Genomic DNA, 17955 nt, shown 5'->3' on the forward strand with positions numbered 1-17955 from the left:
GATTTCTTCTTAGACGGAAGATGCCAGTGGAAAAAAAAAAACATCTATTTCTCCATCGTTTGAAAAACACTTTGTTAAAATAAGAACTTGGTAAAATACTTTTTTCTAAAAAAGATGGGTAAGAAGCTCAAGGCTGGACTTCAGAAGAAGCCAGGATACAGGACGAGCCCATTTTAGCGCCCCTGGCTGTGTCCACACTTGTCCCCACTGTAGGGTCTCCAGCAGGCATGTCTGGCTTCCTGCTAACCAGGCACCTCTCGAGTCTCCTTGCCCTGGCACCTCAGCACCAGGCAGAGCGTGTCCTCTGCGCGAATAAGGAACTGGTGCCTTCGCTCTTGTTGTAACGAAATCTGAACGAAGCTGTCACTCTTAGGTCCCCAGCAGGGCGCTTCTCTATCCCATACAGGACTCAGACATCTCTGATATCATGTAAGAGGAGACAGCAACACAGAGCAGAAGACTTGAGACTCTGAAGGCAGGTTGAACGAATGCAAACTGTAGTTCTGCCCCTTCCTGACTGTGTAGCCTTGGGCATGTCACCTAGTCTCCCCAGGACTCGGTTTCCTCGTCATGAAGTGGGGATGATTCCTGCTTCCTGGTCACAGGGTCACAGGCAAGCCGAGAACCTAATACCAGGGAAACAGAACGACTCCTATTTGTGAGAACCCCCCATTCACGGGCGGCCACCACTTGCCAAAAATAAGCAGACGGAGAAAACACGCGTAAGCAGAGGCGAAAACTTGAGGATAAAGGGCCCATTCAGTCGAGATGGACATGGTCCACGCCCTCAAAGGCGGCTCATTGCACAGCCGGCCCCATCCACACTCCACAAACAGCCGGCACCGCATTGGCTCCCGAGACGCATTCCAGACCGCCCTCCCCAGTGGACAAGATGCAAGAGGACCCCAAAGGTTCAACTCAGAAAGGCCCCCAAGCGGGCTCCTTTCCAGCTGGAGTCTGTGCAGCTGGTGCCCCTGGAAAAAAAGAAAAGCCAGAGAGGCAGCGCTTCCCGGCATGAGCTCCCTCCCGACATCCAGAGACTCTCAGGAGCCAGTGCAGGAAGGAATCCAGGGCGCCACCTTGCCCGTCAGCCTTGGAAAGTAAACGGGAGAATGACAGCCAAGAGGTGAGTGTCTGGCTGGAGACCATCGTCTTTATTAGAAGCCAGGGCTTGGGACTCCCACCTATTAAAATATGTACCTTTTATATACAGATAAAACATGTACATATAAAAAAGTACATAAGGACTTCCCTGGTGGCGCAGTGGTTAAGAATCCGCCTGACAATGCAGGCGACACGGGTTTGATCCCTGGTCCGGGATGATCCCACATGCCGCGGAGCAACTAAGCCCGTGCGCCACAACTACTGAGCCCGCGCGCCACAACTACTGAAGCTCGCATGCCTAGACCCCGTGCTCCCCAACAAGAGAAGCCACCACAATGAGAAGCCCGCACCCTGCAATGAAGAGTAGCCTCTGCTCGCCGCGACTAGAGAAAGTCCGCATGCAGCGCTGAAGAACCAATGCAGCCAAAAATAAATACATTTATTAAAAAATAATTTAAAAAATAAAAAAGTACATATGAAAAGATCCATTTGATTCTCACCCTTATCTTATTGGTAGGGACTATTATCATTTCACTTGACCAACAGGGAAACAGGCACAGAGAGGTCAAACAACCTGCCTTGGATCACGCGGCACCTAGTATTTGGTCAAGCGGGGAGTTGAGCTACAAGTCTGGATCCAGAGTCTGTCTGTTCTCATGGTCACTTGGCTCCAAGGTGGCTGCCGTCAACTTTTTCCCGCCCTGGACGTGCAAGCCTCACCCTCCCCAAGAGGAGATTCCCCATGCTTTGAACCTGAGCTGGCCCTGGTGACCTGAGCACGTGACTTTCTGAGACTTCTCGGGCTAAGTCATAAGAAGCCCAGCAGCTTTGGCCTGGGACTCTTGGAACACGCACCCAGTGGGGACACCAGGCGCCATGTAAGAAGTCCAGCTACCCTGGGACTGCCACGCAGCAGGTGCTCAGCCAACATTTCCAGCTGAGCCCAGGCTTCCAGCCATCACCACCACAGCACCAGACATGGGAGTCAAGACTCTGGAACCTTCCAGACCAGGTGACATGCCAGTTGAGTGCCACCTCAGTCCAGGCCACAAAGAGTAGAAGAACTGTCCAGCTAAGCCCTGTCCAAATCACTGACCCACAAATCTACTCACTTGCATCCAGTGGCACCTACTGACCCCACTTCAGGGCAGGCGTCCTGCTGGCCACCTGACAGGCCCCTCCCTTAACTCTCCACACAAGCAGCTCCTCTGCTATGAGGCCTCCCCCCATTCCCTACCACCCCCCCATCCCCACTGAGGGGGACAAGAGCCTTCCTTCCTCGCCAAGTACCCAGCGCAGACCCGCACTGCGTACCGACCACACGATCCTGCAATGCCCAGTTGCTGCACCTGTTCCCTCCAGGGCAGGGACTCCATCATTCCTCCTCTCTCTTAGCAGAATCTAGCACCCAATATGACAGCAAATATGGACTGAACACATGACATAGCTCCGTCATGACGGGGTCCAAAGAGAAACCCGAATATACCCAGTGACATTTTACGGTTCTAAGCAAAGCAAATGCATGACTTTAGACCAGAGCTTCTTAACCTTGGCACCACTGACACTTTACATGGGATAATTTTTTTTGGCGGGGCGGGGACTGTCCTGTGCATTGTAAGGTGTTTAGCAGCACCCCTGGCCTCAATCCACTAGATGCCAGAAGCCCCCCCCAAATAATCACAACTAAACGTATCTCCAGGCATTGCCAAATGCCCCTGAATGGGTGAGGATGGGATTGCCCCGGCTGAGAACCACTCACTGCTTTGCACAGTGGGACCCATGGGTGTCTACCTTCACCCAGGCCTGCAGGGGGTGTTGTGACACCTGTCCAAAGGTCACAGGCTGCTTGCCAATTACCCGAGGACCACACGCTCGTGCTCCCTCCTGGTTGCCTGCCCCTTGCAGACGCCACAGTAACCTGGAGGCTCCCGCTAACTAGAACCCCTGAAGCAACACTACAGCTGTGGGGGTCCCCCCAGGACTCCCCTATGTCAGGAGGCTGAAAATGCGGTCCTGAGAGTCCCCATCTAGGGCCCAAAGGCCTATTCTTTCTAAGTGGTCAGGGGAGCACCTTTTCTAAGCTCTTTACTCCCAAATTGGGTATTCTGTCGCTTTACAAACACTACTGACACAGCCATATCACACAGGCTTGCCAGCGCACGTTCAAAAATGCAAACATGTTCACATCATCCCTCTTCTGAAAACCCTTCGGTGGATCCCTACTGCTCTCCAGAAAAAGTCCAAACACCTAAGCAAGACTCTGCTGCCCCGGACAAGCTGGATGCCACGTGTCATCAACAACCAATGGCAAAAATAACAGCAGCAGTTGCCACTGGTCCAGGGCTTACACTGTGCTGTACACCACGTTCGACCCTCTGATGTATCGACTCATTTACTCATTCCCAGCTGTAACCGTGTGCATGGATACCAATATTACTCCCATTCTGCAGATAAGAGAATTAGATCTCAGAAAGTGGATGTAACTTGCCCTGCAGTCACATGGCAAAGTCACTCAACAAATGTGCTGGAAGTCAAGCTCCACGCTGCTTGTACCTAATCAAACAATGTAGGCTCCACGAGGACTGGAGTCTAATGTAATTCCTGCTGTATCTCCAGGACCTAGAATAGTGCCTGGGACAGCAGGCATTCAAATATAGATGGTAGGATAGGTGGAAGGAAGGACGGGTGGAAGGAAGGATGGGTGGAAGAAAGGATGGAGGGAAGGAAGGGTGGATGGACTGATGGAAGGATGGAGGGAGGGAGGGAGGGAGTCTCTAGAGCAGCACCTACCAAACCTGGCTAGCTACCAGGATCACCCGGGGAGCCTATTAAAATACTGAATCCCAACCAACCTGGTGAATGACAGTCATCCTCAGCCACTCCAAGGAGGAGGAGGAACTGCTTTTAGTTAATGACTGGGGAGAACTATAGGGTGTGGATTTCAAGAGCCAAAATCCTGTCTCACACCCATCAGAACTTTCAGGAGAAAGTTCCAGTAGGCTGTATCTTTAAATGCCCCCCCCCAGGTGTTTCTGATGTTCAGCCCCCAAAAGAGAAGGGACCAGCCATCCACTCTCAGTGCAGGACACCTGTATTTACCATCTGTGCCCTTTCGTCCCCAGGCAGGCCCCCCAACCCCGCCCCAGCTGCGACAGGTTTCTGGGCCACCTGAGAGGCGGAATGTGGCCAATGCAAACAAAACTGGGAGGAGAGTTTGCTGCCTCCAGACATGGGCACTTTCAAAGCGGGGCTTCTGGCTCTGTGCCACTGGAGGCCTGCTCGGCTCCAAAGCCAGGAGAAACCTTTTGGAAAGCTACTTAATCTCACTCATGATAAAAGAAATCAAACGAAGAACTACACCGAGCTATCAGAGACCACCTGTGAACGGCCAAGTTCAGAACCCCATGGCAGGGTGGATGAGGGTGTGGGGAACGGGAGGTACCCTCAACACCTCGTGGGCCTCTGTGGGATGTTGTCCAACTGTCCTTTAGAAGTTAAAATAGCCTGTACCCTTTAACTCAGAAATAACACGTACAGGAAGCTGTCCTTCAGGTAAACACAATATGTGTGCATGAAAGCATAATGCAAGGATAACCCTCACACGCAGTTGGTGGGAATGTAAAATGGTGCAACAACTTGGAAAACAGTCTGGCAGTTCCTAAAATGATTAACAAAGTTACCATATTGACCTAGGAGCAATGCTACTCCTAGACAGATACCCAAGAGAAATGAAAACACACAGCCATACAAAAAATCATTCATGAATGCTCACAGAACCAGCATTCATAATGGCCAAAAAGTGTAAACAACCCAAATGTCCATCAACAAACTGTGGAGTATCTACACAATGGAATATTACTCAGCCACGTAAAGGAATGAAGTATTGAGACACACTACAACGTGGATGAACCTTGAAAACACTGGAAAACATTGTGTTAAGTAAAAGAAGCCAGTCACAAAAGGCCATATACTATATGGTTCCTTTTAGAGGAAGTGTCCAGAACAGGGAAATCGATAGAGATAGAAAGGAGATTAATGATTGTTTAGGGCAGGAGAAGTGGATGAGGAATAGAGGGATGGCTAAAAGGTACAGGGTTTCTTTTTGGGGTGATGAAAATTGTGGTAGTGGTTGCACATATCTGAATATACTGACCTGTTCATTTTAAATGGATGAATTATATGGTATGTGAATTATATCTCCATAAATCTGTTACCAAAAAAATTTTTAAAAAAAGAAGAATCCAAGTATAGTCACTGCAGCTAAGAGCAAAAGACTGGAAAAACCCAAAGTGTCCATTTCTAGGGGTTAAACTGTTACACTGTAGCCAGAATGCTATGTGGCCATGAAAGAAAAAGGCAGCTCAATATGTTGATAATAAACCACCTCCAAGATAACTGTTAAATTAAAAAAAGAAATCAAAGTGCAGAAGTGTATGTAGTAGGTACCCATTCATGTAAGAAACACAATGCACACATCACACAAGCATAGAATACTTCCAGAAGACCAAAGAACTTGGTCATGAGCTTGCCTCTGGAGCATGACGTGGGCTGGGAAGAGACATTTACTTATGAATCGTCTCATTTTCCCCCAAGTGTACATTTTAATTGCTCAATTAAAAAGTAGCCAATAAAAAAGTCAAATTAAAGCAAGTCTCTGCAACTGAAAATTGCTTAAGTCTCCTAACTCTGTTTGTTAAAAACAGTCTTAGAAACTTGAGGAACTGAGCCAACTGCCGAATGTAAAGAGGATGGGGAGAAGAAGATACCTCCACCTGGACCAGAACTTCACTTGCGAGCTACAGAACATTCAGCAATGCGCTCTGTCCACCTGGAGCTAAAGCACGGGCCTCTCACTCTGCTCGTCTGGCTACCAAGCTATGAGTTTCCACAAGCTCTGGCCAGTTAGCCCACAAAGGACAGGCGGCTTGACCATCAACTCGAACCAGATGGTCCCCGATGCTGTGAGACAGGGAGCCCAGCCCAGCACTGCCATCCCAGGTGAGCTGTCTGGATGTCACTTCCAAGTTGGCCCACGCGGGCTTTTGTTCCTTCACCTGCTGCTTCCTGGCTAACTTCCCCCACCTGCTCTAAACCCATTCAGAGACCCAGACAGAGCGGCCCCGCTTTCACTTTCAGAAGGTATCAAACCAGCAACAACTGCCGTGACCAGTGGCCTGGGCAGGAAGGTGAGAAGGTACTCACGGAAGCCCTCGATCTTATCGGCCGTCTTGCTCCAGGCCACCTGCTGGGTCTCCATGATCACCTGGACAGTCCTCCGCTCTGGGGTGGACTTACGGAAGCTGAACACCGTCATCACCGTGCCCAGCTCCAGGGCCCTCTTGATCTGACTCTTCTCGTACTCCGGAAGGGCGTCCACGTTGACCGCGGTGCTCATGGTCGCCCGCTCCGGGGGGAGGCAAGTAGCGAGGGAACGAGGAGGCTGGAAGGGCGGAATAAAGGCGGGAACTGGTTTTAGTTAACTGAGCGGGATTTGGCTTAGACTTCAAGAGCCAAAATCCTGTCTCATGCCCATCAGGATGAGTTTGGGGGAGAAGGCTCTAGTGGCGGAGACTCGCTTGGCCGCTCAGAGAGCCCGGGTAGGACACACAGAGGTTTAAATGGAAGTGAGGTGTGGGTGGAGCCCTCGACCTCAGGGACCCAACCACTATCCCGGCCTTAAATAACCAAATCACCCCAGCCTGGCCGTCACCACTCCTTCTCCACATACTCTGAAGCTGTGGAACATTTGAATAGCCAAAGCAGCCCAGACTGACTCCTGTCCCCACCCCTGACACCTTGCCAAGAGATTTCCAACCATCCCTTTACTTCCCGAGTGAAGTTGGGAACAGGAAAAAAAAAAAAAAAAAACCTTCCGAATGTGTCCATGGAACTGGGGCAAAAAGGGCAGAAAACAGCAGGGCCCAGCAGCCTCACGTTCAAATCCTGGTGTAGGTTCCCACTGACCGTGTGGACCTGGGCAGGCTGCGTGACCTCCGTGAGCCCCAGTTTCATCGGGACAGTTAGGAAGCCACCTGTGAAGCACCTGGTGTGCAGCTCGGCATCCAGGGGGTGTCCCTGGCGATCCCTCATCCTCCTGCACAGTTGGCGTTTCCCAGAGAGGTATTTGTGCCCCAAATCTCAGAGCCTTCCTTGCCTGGTTTCTCTCACGCCCACCTCCAATCCACAGGCAAACCCAGAATCCAGTCAGTCTCACTGCTTCACTGGTCCCTCCAAGGATCTTATACTTGGGTCATTCTGATCGCCTGCTAACTGGTCTCCCTGCTTCCACTCCAGCCCCTACAGTCAACTCTCAGACCAGGAACCAAAAGGATGCTTTAAGAACAAGAGTGAAATCACGTCGCTCCCTAAGCCCCTGCTCTGCAAAAACCCTCCCCCCAGTCTGCCTCCCAAATGTCCAAAGACTCACTGCCCCTCACTCAGAAGGGACTTAACTTCAGGCTTGCAGACTGCAGCCCCTACCCCAAGTCACTTACACCCGCAGGCTGAATTGTCACCCTTGTAAAAGGGAAGATGACAGATTAAAGAACCTCCAAAGGCTCTTGTAAGGACTGAACCAGATAACATATCTCAGCCCGTAAAACAAAGATGCAAAGTCAATGCTCCTCAGATTTAGCTCCTGGCTACTGTCACCATGCACTGTTCCCTGTATCGTTCTTACCTCCTCCCCTCCTCCAAATCCCTGTAGGCTCCCACAGTTGCTACTCTGTAGAGAAACCGGTGTTCAGCCAGGGCTGTCTGGGCCTCCACACTGGCTCAGCCTCCCCACAGCCTCTTTGCCAAGTTGCTCAAAATCAGGGCCTCAGTTTCCCCAGCTGTATAATGGGGATAACAATACCACCCTCGAGGGGCTCTGGAAGGACTAGACGCCACAATGTATGTACAGCCCCCAGCATCTAGCAGGGCCTCTGATAATATTAATCAGCCAGCTAGCTGGTCAAGACATTAATCAAAGGTCAACTCTATGACAGACATGGAGGGTGGACTTGTATGCAAATGAGGGGTGCAGGGAGCGGTCCAGGCCCTGTCCTTTGCTCCCTCATCCCTCCACCTCACACCCACAGCCAAAGGCACCTCCCAGGTATGCTGACAGCCCAGCGATAAAGTCATGAATTACACCTGCTCTCCACCCATTTGGAAAGAGACCAGTCAGCTCAATGATTCTGCAGTAGCAGAGACATGGGGGTGGGGGTAATAAAGGGAGTAGCAAGAGGGGGTCCCCAACTGAGTCTGGGGTAAGGCTGGGAACTGACAGTGCTCACAGGAAGCTTCTGGGGGAAGGCGGCGTCTGAATCCAAGCTTTAAAAAAGATGAAGCGGGGGGACTTCCCTGGTGGCGCAGTGGTTAAGAATCTGCCTGCCAATGCAGGGGACACGGGTTCGAGCCCTGGTCCGGGAAGATCCCACATGCCGGGGAGTAACTGAGCCTGTGTGCCACAACTGCTGAGCCCATGCTCTAGAGCCCGCGAGCTACAACTGCTGAGCCTGCGTGCCACAACTACTGAAGCCCACGCGCCTAGAGCCCATGCTCCACAACACGAGAAGCCACCGCAATGAGAAGCCCGTGCACCGCAACGAAGACCCAATGCAGCCAAAAATAAATAAATTAAAAAAAAAAAAAAAAAAAAGATGAAGCGGGAGGGAACAGTGTTCTAGTCAGAGGAACAGGCTTAAGCAAAGGCCCGGCAGCAGGACTACAGGGTGTGCCAAGAACTCTGCCTGACCTGAGCCTCCTGCCTCACCGCCCTCGAATCCAGGTCAGGGGATGAACAGGGTGCCTCAGGCCAGTCTCATCCTGGTAAATTAGCTGTTTATTGGCCCTCCCCAGGTGCCTGCACCTGCCATATCTCGTTCATCTCATTTATTTCAATGAGAAACACCAGAGGTGAAAACTCAAGTCCTGGGAGGTGAAATCATGTGATCAAGGTCACACAGACGCATGGTGACACCAGGATCAGAACCCCGGTCTGAATCCCATGCCCCTGCTCCTTCAGCACCTGCCTTCTGGAATCCAGAATCTGGCGGCAGAATCTGGTCAGACAGTAACTAACTTGGCAGAGAGGTCAAAGGACTTGTCCAAGGTCACACAGCTGGAAAGTGTCAGAACCAGGATTTGGACCAGGTCCCAGCCATACACCTCCTGAGTTCCCCACTCCCAGGGCTCAAGGCCCACGTGTAGCAGGGCACAAATAGGAAACACACAACCCCTCACAACACCACCACGAAAACCAGCCAACCGGGAAGCACCAGGGCCCTCAGTTCTTTCGGCCTCTGGGAGGGCCCTCAGTTCTTTCGGCCTCTGGGAGGGCCTTGGACTTAACCTTCCCAGGATTCTGGTTACTTCCCACTTAGAAGCCCAGTGGATTGGTTCAACCATAAACATCAAGTCTCTCATGTCCTTCCCCAAGAACTGGGAAGACATCCCCATGGCCACAAGATCCTTGGAGTCAACCACCAAAATCCACCAGCTCCCAACTCAGGCTTCCAGAGTTCAGTGCTTCAGCAACTAAGGCAAGGAGGTCTCCAAGGCCCTGACCCCAGGGGAGGGCACTAGCCATCACAGGCAATTTCTATTTGGCTTCTGTTTTCAAAAAAAAAAAAAAGAAAGAAAGAAATAGCCTTGAAATCCCTTGTTTGTTCCTGTTTCTCATCCTCCCTGGGTAACTTTATAAAAGTGACTTACGGTGTAAATACAAATGTGGCTGAGATTTAACAAGATTCTACTTTTTATGTCCTTCTATTCGAAATAAACTTCTGGGAAAGATAAATATCATATGATACTGCTTATATGTGGAATCTAAAAAAAATGGTACAAATGAACTTATTTACAAAACAGAAATAGTCACAGATGTAGAAAACAAACTCATGGTTACCGGGGGGAAAGGGAGGGGGGATAAATTAGGAGATTGGGATTGACATATACACACTACACTATATATAAAATAAATAACTAATAAAGACTTACTGTATAGCACAGGGAACTCTCCTCATTACTCTGTAATGACCTATATGGGAAAAGAATCTAAAAAACAGTGGATATATGTATATGTGTAACTGATTCACTTTGCTGTACAGCAGAAACACAACATTTTAAATCAACTATACTCCATTAAAAAATAAAAAATAAACTTCTGGGATACAAGGACCCAGAACCAGGAAACAGGGGAGTTCTCTTCAGCGCTCTCTGCACACGTTAGAGAAGTACAGAATTTCATACAAAATCCCACGAAACAATTCTGTTAAGACTTTGGTACAGTCGCATCCCTGAGAGGTAAGAGCCTATCCTACAGCTCGAGGGATGTTACTGCTGCATCTCACACCCACCCTGCAGCAACAGAGCGATACATATTTTCATTGGAGGAACCAAGCAGTGTCAGCTGTGGCAGGTAGGAACATGCATTACTTCAACTTGTTTTTTTTTTTTTTTTTTTTCAGGGCAACCTGTGAGCACCTACTAAAATGTAAAACATGCGTATGCTTTGATCCAGTGCTGTGCAGAAACACGCACAAAAATATTCACAGAAGCATCATTTGTGATAGAAAGAAAAAACAATTCAACTGCTCACGAATGGGGGGGTCCCTTAAATGATGGGACACACACATTAAAGAATGCTCAGTAGCTATTGGAAAGAATGAGGAAGATTTACACGCAATTTGATCTGGAAAGATTCGTGAGGCGGATGAAAAAAGAGTTGCAAACTAATAAGCATAAATATAATTACATTTTTTAAAAGGCTGTCTGCTTATAAATCCAGGAGGAGTGGTTACTTTTGGAGAGTGGGAGAAGGTAAAGCGTCTGACCTGACTTTTGACTGATTTAAGTGCTAACATAATGGATGAGCTTTTCTGCTTTGTGTTTTTAAGTGTTTTCTAAATGAAGACGTGCTTTCAAAAATTTCCTCACCCGGAATTTTCCATCAACTTCACTCAGCCAAAGGGCTCTTTATGGGGGTCCTGGCTTGGCCTCTTCCAGAGGAGTTTCACAAGCTCCAGGTAGAGGGAGGGCGAGGGCTGCAGCATGATTAGGCCATTTCAGCATCAAGGAAACCTGCAGCAAGAATCGTCCTGAGCTGGTCCACACGGGGCGTTCACAGCTTTGTAATAGGGGTAACTGCCTGAGGCGGCCAGGGACCCCTAAATTAAGACTCCCTGCAAGACTGTAGCTAAGGATGATGGCCCGAGCCCCAACGCAGGGCCCTTAAGCATAGGGTGAAGAAGTGGCAGATAAGCCCCAGTTCTCCACACAGCCCTGGAATGGAGGCCTGGGTGGCCCAAGTACCCAGGGGAAGAAACTGAGGCTCAGAGATCCTTCAACTTGCCCGAGGTTACACAGCTGGAACCGAAATTCGAATTACACTGACTGACAAGGCCACCTGTTTCCCATGCGCCTGCCACCCCCCTCCATACTTTCTCACTCTAGTTCAAGATCAGGGTGCTAAAAGAGCCCCTCCCGGGCCCCCTCTGGAATCCAGGCGCCAAGCGCCCCGCGCCCCCCCGTCGAAACGGGACACATCTTTCCCTCGAATTCTTCCGCTATGGGGGTAACGACCTCTTTGGGATTCCACAACATAACCAGGAAAACGCAGAGACGCACATAATGATGCATACAACTATTGCGGGGGGAGACGGAATCTTGGATCCCCCGAAAGCTCTATTTCTCAGGGCGAAGGGCTGCGCCTGGAAGCAACAAGCCCTGGGCACAGAGGTGGTCAGGAGACGCGCCCGCCCCCCAGCCACCGGAGCCTACACCACCAGCGCTCGCGCGAACCCCAGACCGCAAGCCGCGCCGCTTCCTCCGGGCTCCCATTCAAAGCCGGACGGACCCAGGACACCAACCGACGAAGTGGCGCCGGCCCAGAGTGAGGAAGTAGCCGGCGACGGAGCCCGGACCCCCGCCGTCACCGCCCCGGCCCCGGGCACAGCGGGCGGGGGCCCCGACGGCGTGCCCCACCCCTGCCAGCGCCGGCAGCGCCCGGGCGCAGGTCCCCCCTGGACGCCGCTCCCCGAGCGCGGGTCCCGCGGGCGTGCGCTCCCACCCGGCCGGGCCGCTCACCTGGCCGCGCCCCCGCTGCGGGTCCCGGCTCTGGGGTCCCGCGCGCAGCCGCCCGCCGTCCTGGCTGTGGGCACTCCCTGCCGCGCACGCCCTCCGACGCGGGCGCCGTTACTTCTGCTTCGGCCGCGGCCGCGCGCCACGTGACTCCTCCGGGGCCGCCCCCCGCGCCCCGGCCCGCCCCACCCCCGGCCCGCCGCTCAGAGCACCCCCGGCGCCGCGTCCTCCCTGGGGGCGGACCAGGCCTGGGACCCCGCCTCCGCGGGCCGAGAAAGAAACTGAGGCAGCGGGAGGGGATCGACCTGCCCCTCCTCACTTGCAAGGTGGAGAGAAAACTTCCAGATAGACTAGCTATGGAGCTCCTACTGCACACACGTGTTTTACATGCATTTAATATACTCCCCATAATCACCGGGAATTGGCAGTTCATGGCCCTAATTTGAAATCGTTACTGAGGCTGCGCTGGTGACCACCTCTTACTACCTGGGTCAAGCCACATAAATACCCTCAGCTCAGCTTTCTCATCTGTCAGACGTGATCAAAATAGTGCCGGCCCCAAAAGTTTGTTGTGCGGAACGTAGAATACTAGGGAATTGATCTCCCATTTTCCCAGTGAGAAGATTTTTTTTTATGGCTCACTTTATAAACTTATAAGCATCTAGACGACATGGTCGAATGCCTAGTGACGGTATTTAGTTGATTTATTTAGCTACACCAAGCCTACCTCAAGTCACGTATTGTATGATGTAACATATTCTTTAAGAGAAATATTGCTTTTTTCCATTTTCCTGTTTCATGAAGCACTTTTATTCAAACCTTTCATATGCATCTTTGACTACAGTCCGTCGTGACTGTAGCCAGCTTTCCAGTCACCTACAGAGCTGTCAGGACACGTCAGTTCTACTCGTAAGCCGCTTGAGTTACAGCATTTTTTAAATCTATGAATATTGTTCTGGCTGAAAATATAATACCTAAAGCCACAGGGCTCTATCACTGACTTTAGGCAATCTGGACTCATTTCTTTCATTGCTCCTAGCTCCAGAGTGTACTAGTTGCTATTCCCCACAGATCACTTACTGCACCATTTTTTAAAGAAATCTTTGAAACCACGTGTAATCATGGGGCCAACTCCCCAGGAATGATGGCTGAATCTGGGTTAAATTTCTTTGCCTTTTTTTTTTTTAACAACTTCAATTTATATTTATTTCCATCAATCCTTTTATCATTTCTATTTAGGTACATGTTATCTAATGTACATAATATATTGTTACAACGATATATGTGTAGAATTTATTTTCTTTTCTTTTATTTATTTATTTTTGGCTGCATTGGGTCTTCGTTGCTGCGTGCAGCCTTCCTCTAGTTGCGGAGAGCGGGGTCTACTCTTCCCTGCGGCACGCGGGCTTCTCATTGCAGTGCCTTCTCTTGTTGCGGAGCATGGGCTCTAGGCGCATGGGCTTCAGTAGTTGTGGCACGTGGGCTCAGTAGTTGTGGCTCACGGGCGCAGGCTCAGTAGTTGTGGCACATGGGCTTAGTTGCTCCGCGGCACGTGGGATCTTCCTGGACCAGGGCTCGAACCCGTGTCCCCTCCATTGGCAGGCGGATTCTTAACCACTGCGCCACCAGGGAAGCCCTAGAATTTATTATTACAAAATCCATGTGTATAGGGAACCGTGTTAAATCTCTTGCTGATAAAATGAAACTAAGTACAATCAGCTTTGGAAACCACGGTGGGAAGCCTTAGCTCCTAACCTCTGTCCAGACAGATGCTAATTCTGGCTGGAGTTTTCCCTGGTCCCTGGGGATCAAGCAAGCAAAGAAGAACATGTAGCACACGCTTCAGCTCAAAGAACTCTCATTTAATCTGTGACTGGGAGCCTACAGCATTTTGGGAGTTAAAATGTCTGCTGTGTTTGAGATGGTGGTCATAGGAGATGGCAGTTTGCTTTTTTCGTATTTCTAACTGCTTTTCCTCTTTGCCTTGGTTTCCGCTCTCAGGTGAACAGCTAAAGGAATGCAGTGCGATGAATGGGAGTGTCTGGGGCTCCTCATCGTGGCCTCTTTTTCTCCAACTCCAACTTAATTGTTCAAAATAAAGTCACTGAGACGGAAGCCCTGGTTCTGGGAGGGCTGAAACACGACATGACACTTCTTCTTCAAGGCATAATGGGTAGGGGGAGAAGCAACCCAACATATTCAGATACATATGGCAGAAAGCCCCCTGTCATGAGTTAGCTATTTTAGGGCTCAAGGGCATTAAGTCAGTGGGTGGTGGAAGCTGGATTTGAACCCAAGTCTGTCTGGGGCCAGAGCCCATGGGCACACAGGCCCACTGCCCGTCCCCAGCATTAATAGGAGGCATTCAGGCAGGAAGAAGTGAGTGTGTAACCACTCCGCATAGATTCACAAATGGGTCAGGAAGTGACCTCAAAGGGTGGAGGGAACTTTCTTTTCCTTTTCATATAAAAAGAAAGAAAAGGGGGAGGGGGGAATAACCTGAAAGAAAATTGTGTTTTAATCAGCATTGTCTTGACTTTCTATTCTGAGTCCCTCACCAGTCCTCAGGGATGCACATGTTTTTCCCCATAACCCTCTTCCATTTGCTAGCAGCCATGGTGCATTGGACCATTAGCCAACCCCCTCAGTGCCTCAGTTTCCCTCTCTGCAAAATGGGTATATTAACTGTCCTACCTCCCAGGGTGATTATAAGGATTAAATGAGACGAGGGATAAAACAGGCATCATAGTTCAACCATCAGGGCTGACCATCTTCAGTATTGTTATTGGGAGGAAGAAGAAAAAGCCCCGTGGTGCAATGGGAAGGTATGGATTTGGAAGACAGGGAGATCTGGTTTCAAGTCCCAAATGGCCACTTCCTTAGCTGTGTGACCTTAAGCTGGTCAGTTACCCTCTCTGAACCTCCAATTTCCCCATCATTTGACCTACCTTTGGGATATAAAGAATAGGCAATCTACAGAGACGGAAAGTAGAGTAGTGGTTGTCTGGGACTGGGAGACATGGGGGTCTTGGAAGGTGATGACTAGGAGGTACAAGGTTTCTCTGTGGAGTGATGAAAATGTTCTAAAATTGATTATGATGATGGTTGCACAGCTCTGTGAATACATGAAAAGCCATTGAACTGTACACTTTAAATTTTTGTGTTTTTTTGGCCACGCTACGCGGCATGCGGGATCTTCCCCGACCAGGGATCGAACCCATGCCCCCTGCCTTGGGAGCAAGGAATCTTAACCACTGCACCACCAGGGAAGTCCCTGAACTGTACACTTTAGATAGGTGAATTGTATGGGATGTGAACTCTATGTCAAAGCTGTTCAAAAAAAAACCACCTACCTTAGAAGGCTGTTTAAAGAATTAATGGCTGGGACTTCCCTGGTGGTACAGTGGTTAAGAATCCGCCTGGGGCTTCCCTGGTGGCGCAGTGGTTGAGAATCTGCCTGCCAATGCAGGGGACGCGGGTTTGAGCCCTGGTCTGGGAAGATCCCACATGCCGCGGAGCAACTCGGCCCGTGAGCCACAATTACTGAGCCTGCGCGTCTGGAGCCTGTGCTCGGCAATGAGAGGCCGCGATAGTGAGAGGCCCGCGCACCACGATGAAGAGTGGCCCGCGCACCGCGATGAAGAGTGGCCCCCGCTTGCCACAACTAGAGAAAGCCCTCGCACAGAAACGAAGATCCAACAAAGCCATACATACATACATACATAAATAAAAAGAATGTAAGCAGACAAGAATAGCATTAACAAAATAAAAAATAAAAAAATAAAAATTAAAAAAAAAAAAAAAAAGAATCCGTCTGCCAGTGCATGGGACACGGGTTTGATCCCTGGTCTGGGAAGATCCCACATGCTTCAGAGCAACTAAGCCCGTGTGCCACAACTACTGAGCCTGCGCTCTAGAGCCCGCGAGCCACAACTACAGAGCCCATGTGCCACAACAACTGAAGCCCACGCGCCTAGAGCCCGTGCTCCGCAACAAGAGAAGCCACTGCAGTGAGAAGCCCATGCACCGCAACGAAGAGTAGCCCCCGCTCGCCGCAACTAGAGAAAGCCCGCGCACAGCAACGAAGACCCAACACAACCAAAAATAACTAAATTTAAAAAAAATTAAAAGAAAAAAGAATTAATGGCTAACAGCTTAGCACAATGCAGTCTTCAATAAAGTAGCAGCTGCTCATTATAATAATCATTATTAGATAGTGGGTCTTCTGAACCTGGCCGTCCTCTCCGGATCACGCACTGCAGCGGCCAGGCTGAGGTCCACCGCGCTGCCCCAGGGCCTTGCCAACCTCCTCCCTCCACCCCACAGCCAAAAACAACCAGAAAACCCCAAGAGGTTTTGAGTTTGGTTTCCTTTCCTGATATTGTTCAGAGAAGTGCATGTCCCCTGGGGACAAGCTGAGTCCCAGCTGCTGGCTGGCAGGCCTCTGTGAGAGGAAGTACCACCCAGAACTGGCTTCCAGACCTGGTCAGGGTTAGGCTCAATCTAGAAGTTTCTGCGTGGGGGGGGTGCGGTCAGACCCCCCTATTTTTTTTATCAGCTTTCCTGAGGTATAATTGGTACTAAACTGCGCACAATTAAAGCATACAAGCTGATGAATTTCGACATATGCATACACCTGAGAAACCATCACTGCAATCAGGGCAATAAACATTCATCACCTTCAAAAGTTTCTTGTATCCTTTTGTTATTGTTGTCATTTTTTGTGTTGTTGTATTTGCATGTGTATGTGTGGTAAGAACACAACATGATACCTGCCCTCTCAACAAGTTTTTTTTTTTTTTAAGATTTATTTATTATTTATTTATTTATTTTAGGCTGCGTCGGGTCTTAGTTGCAGCACGCAGGCTCTTCGTTGTGGTGTGCGGGTTTCTCTCTAGTTGTGGCGCGCGGGTTCCAGAGCGCGTGGGCTCTGCAGTTTGCGGCACGCGGGCTCTAGTTGAGGCATGCAAGCTCAGTAGTTGTGGCACGCGGGCTTAGTTGCCCCACAGCATGTGGGATCTTAGTTCCCTGACCAGGGATCGAACCCGCGTTCCCTGTATTGCAAGGCAGATTCTTTACCACTAGACCACCAGGGAAGTCCCTCAACAAGTTTTTAAGTGTAAAATACAGTATTGTTAACCCTAGGCACATGCTGTAATGCAGATTTCTAGAACTTACTCATCTTGTAAAACAGAAACTTTAGATCCATTGAACAACTCCCCATTTCCCCCTCCTCCCAGCCCCTGGCAACCATCATTCTATGCTCTGCTTCTATAAGTTTGACTATTTTAGATGCCTCATATGAGAGGAATCATGCAGTGTTTTTCCTTCTGTGTCTGGCTTATTTCATTTAGCATAATGTCCTCCATGTTGTCGCAAACAATAGAATTTCCTTCTTTTTAGAGGGTGAATAACATTCCACTGTATTTATACACGACGTTTTCTTTATTCATTCATGCATCCATAGAGGTTTAGATTGTTTCCATATCTTGGCTATTGTGAATAATGCTGCAACGAACATGGGAGTGCAGATACCTCTTCGTGATACTGCTTTCAATTCTTTGGGATATACACCCAGAAGTGGGATGGCTGGATCATATGGTCGTTCTATTTTAAAATTTTGGGGAAGCTCCAGTGTTTTTCATAGCAGCTGCACCATTTTACATTCCCACCAATAGTGCACAAGAGTTCCAATTTCTCCACTTCCTCTCCAACTCTTGTTTCCTTTTGTTTTTTTGGTGATAGCCCATCATAACAGGTATAAGGTGATACCTCACTGTGGTTTAT

The 17955-nt window shown here is 49.8% G+C and overlaps 1 protein-coding gene across 3 annotated transcripts in view; it reads right to left on the reverse strand.

Annotated features, from left to right (window-relative positions):
- PLCG2 (phospholipase C gamma 2) overlaps window positions 1–17955 on the reverse strand; it is a 208206-nt gene that overhangs the window by 152909 nt on the left and 37342 nt on the right. For 2 of the 3 annotated variants that reach the window (XM_057534982.1, XM_057534980.1), the window contains exon 2: window positions 6307–6544. In XM_057534982.1, coding sequence (XP_057390965.1) covers window positions 6307–6499 — 193 coding nt within the window. In that variant the 5' untranslated portion in view covers window positions 6500–6544. Of the gene's footprint in view, window positions 1–6306; window positions 6545–12174; window positions 12313–17955 lie in introns of those variants that run through there. The other variant, XM_057534981.1, reaches the window with a different exon arrangement.

The sequence above is a fragment of the Balaenoptera acutorostrata genome, chromosome 19 (genome assembly GCF_949987535.1).
Source record: "Balaenoptera acutorostrata chromosome 19, mBalAcu1.1, whole genome shotgun sequence".
Classification (NCBI taxonomy): Eukaryota; Metazoa; Chordata; class Mammalia; order Artiodactyla; family Balaenopteridae; genus Balaenoptera; species Balaenoptera acutorostrata.